Source organism: Elaeis guineensis, chromosome 3 (genome assembly GCF_000442705.2).
Source record: "Elaeis guineensis isolate ETL-2024a chromosome 3, EG11, whole genome shotgun sequence".
NCBI lineage: Eukaryota > Viridiplantae > Streptophyta > Magnoliopsida > Arecales > Arecaceae > Elaeis > Elaeis guineensis.
The window spans coordinates 99,268,568-99,272,433 of record NC_025995.2 but is presented as its reverse complement, the minus strand read 5'-3'; the positions used below and the strand labels follow the sequence as shown (position 1 = coordinate 99,272,433).

The 3,866-nt window shown below is 39.9% G+C and overlaps 1 protein-coding gene across 1 annotated transcript; it reads left to right on the top strand.

Annotated features, from left to right (window-relative positions):
* Window positions 1-2,435: 2,435 nt before the first annotated feature.
* LOC105035800 (uncharacterized) lies at window positions 2,436-3,089 on the top strand. Its single transcript, XM_010911500.1, has one exon. It carries the CDS (start codon window positions 2,436-2,438, stop codon window positions 3,087-3,089), a length of 654 nt encoding a protein of 217 aa, XP_010909802.1.
* The last annotated feature ends 777 nt before the right edge of the window (window positions 3,090-3,866 follow it).

Genomic DNA, 3,866 nt, shown 5'->3' with positions numbered 1-3,866 from the left:
TCCATTACTGTTATTACCTGGTTATTCAAATCAGACCAGGGTATAAGGATCCAATATCCTGTCCTGGATAACATTAAATAGTGAAAGAAAAGTAGAACTATATCCATTTCTTATACTTACCGTGAAAGAAACAAAGCTGCTAATTTTCTAGCTAATTGTGCCCTAAAAGGTGATGTCATGGATATTTATTATATCTTTTTCAATCCTCAATTTGCAGGTATTATACAGGCTGATAGAAGGACAATTTCCTTTATAAGGTATCAAAGATGAAGCTAAGACACTCTGTTTTCAGTGCAACTCTCAAGAGGATGAATCTGTATTTCCCGCAAAGAAGTCTTGAAATTTATGTCTCTTTATTTTTACTTTCTTACCCCAAAGATATGCATTTCTTAATCTTATTGTGTTGCTCTGGGTTCCAGCATATCATGGACAAAGCTGTGGCTTTTCAAATCTCTTCCATCACTCCACTATATTTGAAGATTTTGGATTTTATTCATGTCGCTCTTGTTTCAGGGCTTTTCCTTCAATGTACACTACTGCACGATAACAATCTGCTAAGGAACTATTTACCTTGGTCTTCTGATGCTTGCCCTAAACTTCATAACTATTTACCATGGTCTTTCTATTCTCTTCAGTATGCTGGGTATTCAATTAATTCTGAATTAATGAACGTCACACCCATCTACTGGTGCTGTATTGGATGCTGGAATCTTGCTGTTGCCATAAGCTTTCTTCAATCATCATCATGCAAATTCAATATCCCAATCTACAAATGCTGCAATATTTTAAAGGCTTTGGACTACCGACTTCTCGCACTCTACAGAGACATTACAAATATCTTCAAGTTGGCGCATCATCACTTACTTGGTTGGTGCTCTATGATTATTTTATTTATGCTGTCACAAATGTTTCTTCTATTTATAGGAAATCAGGAGGCAAGCAGCTAAGCTGGGGTCGGGAGCCTGAAGTCTGTATACTCATTTCACTTCCTTTGCTATCACCGCACCAGTACTCAACAGTTTGGGATGTGCTGGTAGTTTGCTCTCAATTTGAACGGCTTAGTCAGAGGATGCAGCAGAAGTTCAAAGACATTGATCATGCAATTTCTTTGGCTATTGGGTTTTTATACATCTGTGTAATCCTTGCTACTAGCTCATCTTCTTGGTGCGCTGGCTTGTGCTTTAGGCACAGCTATTTTGTTGTGTGTATTAGGTCTGAAGGCTGTTCAATCATCTATAGGTGGGCTGGTTGGTGTATCTGTGAACCATTTTCATGCTTTTAATTTCAGCTTAGCTCCTCTCTTCTGCCAAAAAAAAATATTAGGAGATGCTCGCCTCAATGATGATGATTGGTGGCATGTCTCAGTGTGATCATATATGCAGTTCATGCAATAATATTTGTGAGATCATGTCCTCTCAAGTGGCGCGAGTTCTCCTCTCCCCATGTTCACATCAGGCCCTGCCAGTCTATCCTGGTTGTATTAATCGTCATCTTCTTTAAGAAGGCATTATAGGATTTGGTGAGAACTCGCATCGTGACTTTTCTTAAAAAGCATTATAGGAGTTGGTGAGAACTCGAGTTGTAACTTTTGAAGAAAAGTCATGACAAGTTTGGACCGTCTGCGCACATGGTGCTTCATTAATAAATTTTGGTAAAGAGGTGAGCCAAAAAACTATCCTTTTAACAAATTATATACAGGTTATATGGTGATTTTGTAGATAATTTTTTTTCCTTACAGGCCACAAGTGACGTGGCAAAAAAAAAACTTGTTTTTCTTGAATATATCCAATTTTTTGATTATTTATTTGAATATAGAAAACTAGTAAACTTAACGAGCTTATAACCAATCTTCCAACAAGTTTCTTTCCACCAGAAGGCGAAAGACTGTTTAGCCCTAAGAGAGAGAAACTCCAGTGATTGATTAGCCCTTTTTGTTTCTACTTTGTTTTAGGGTTAGGTTTTGCTAATCATCCTTGATCGGTGGGCTTTGCTCATCTATGGATCACGATCCATCCGGATCGATCCCATCCGTGACTATGGATGCAAAGGAAGGCTCTCCTTTTGACGAAGGAGAGTTGCTTAATGTCCATCGGAGCTTAGACAACCAGACGATTGATGGAGATTTTGTCTTAGCAATGGTAAAAAGTGCTCAGAAGGGGAAAGAAAAGGTGGAAATTAGTCCTAACATGGCTGCAAATATTCAGAGAGGAGTCTGCCGAGATAGGGCGGTGCCTTTGCAAGAGGCTTCTTCTATTTTTGGAGAAGGTGCTTCTCTTCTGGGAGCAGCATCTTCACATCCGTGAGCTGCTTCTACGCCAGCACGCAGAAGGCCCGACACTACATTGCAGGCAACAAATCCCTCGGTTGATCCTAACCAAAAATGATCTCAGGTGGTTCAGGGATAGAGAAAATTTTGCTGGGAGATGACACTGACCATGGAGGCTCAGATTGAACAACTGGAGCAGAGGCTCTCCAAGATAATTTTGTTCTCGAAAGATGAAATCAAATCGGCTTCTCAAAGGCTGAATGCGGCTCTGATAGGTAAGTTTTTTGGTAGGGGTTTTCCTATTGACTATGTGGAAAAAGAAATGTGGATATGTTGGAATTTACAAGGTGAATTTCACATATCTGCTATGTCTAAGGGCCTGATGCTGTTCCAGTGCCCTTCGAAGGAGGCTAAAAATCAGATCTTGGCTAAAGGCCCTTGGTCCCTGGCCAGGCAATTGCTTGCCTTGGAGCCATGGGGACCAAAATTTAGATCTGGGAGGGACACTATTAATCAGCTTAGAGTGTGGTTCCATCTCCCAGATCTACCTCTTGAGCTATGGGAAGAATGCAAAATTCTAAAAATTGCTTCCCAAGTTGGGGTTCCAATGTTTCTTAGTGAATGGACTTTAAATTCCTCTAGACTGGGGTATGCATGGGTCTGTGTTTTGTTAGATGCTTTGCGACCTATTTGCCCTAGAGTTAGAATCATGATCCATGATGATGTTATGTGGCAACAGTTCTCTTATGAAGAGCTATCGAATATCTATTATAATTGTGGGCATATTGGGGTAACTCTGATGCCAGCGACAGTTCATCCATAGATAAAAATGAAGATGGCATATATGGATCTTGGATTAGAATAGCGTGGGTACCACTTACCCCAACACCTCAATTTTAAGCCAAAAGAGACATTTCTAATTCTGCTCCTGTTGATGAAAGACCCCCCCTTGAATGGCTTCAACCTAAGAAGCCTGTAAGGAGTGGCCATATGCCGAAGGTAGGTACTTCACCACTAGAAGTTAAAACAACATCCAAGTTTTCCCCGATATTGGAAGAAATTAAGCAGCGGTGAAGAGCAAACAATGGCGAATATAGATAGTATGGACAGCATGGTTTTTAGTGCTTCTCCAAATAAAGCAGAAAGTTCAATGGAAAAACAAAAAAAATCCCCAAATAAGCAACATACTCGATCATCATCTTCATCTCCACTGCATGCAAAAATCTCAGTGAACAATTCAAATGTAGGTGATGCAACTTTAAAGGGGATCTCTACTATGATGATACATAAAAATAGATCAACTATCGTCAAGGTATGGAAACCAATTGTTGATACGAATTCTAAACTACCTAAGGATCGAAGATAGTGGAGGAAGATCAGGTGGAAGTACATAAAACGGACAATAGGCTGTCTCCACCTGGTCAACAACAGAATTTGTCTTCCCACGAGGAAGTATGTCATGACCTTTAATCAACCCTTCATGCTAACAATGTCTCTACTTCTCTTGTTAACGTTCCTGTAGTTATAAGAGATATTGCAAATCTGAAGGCAAAATGTGAGGCTGATCTTGGTGTGTAAGATTAGCAATGCATACATACAC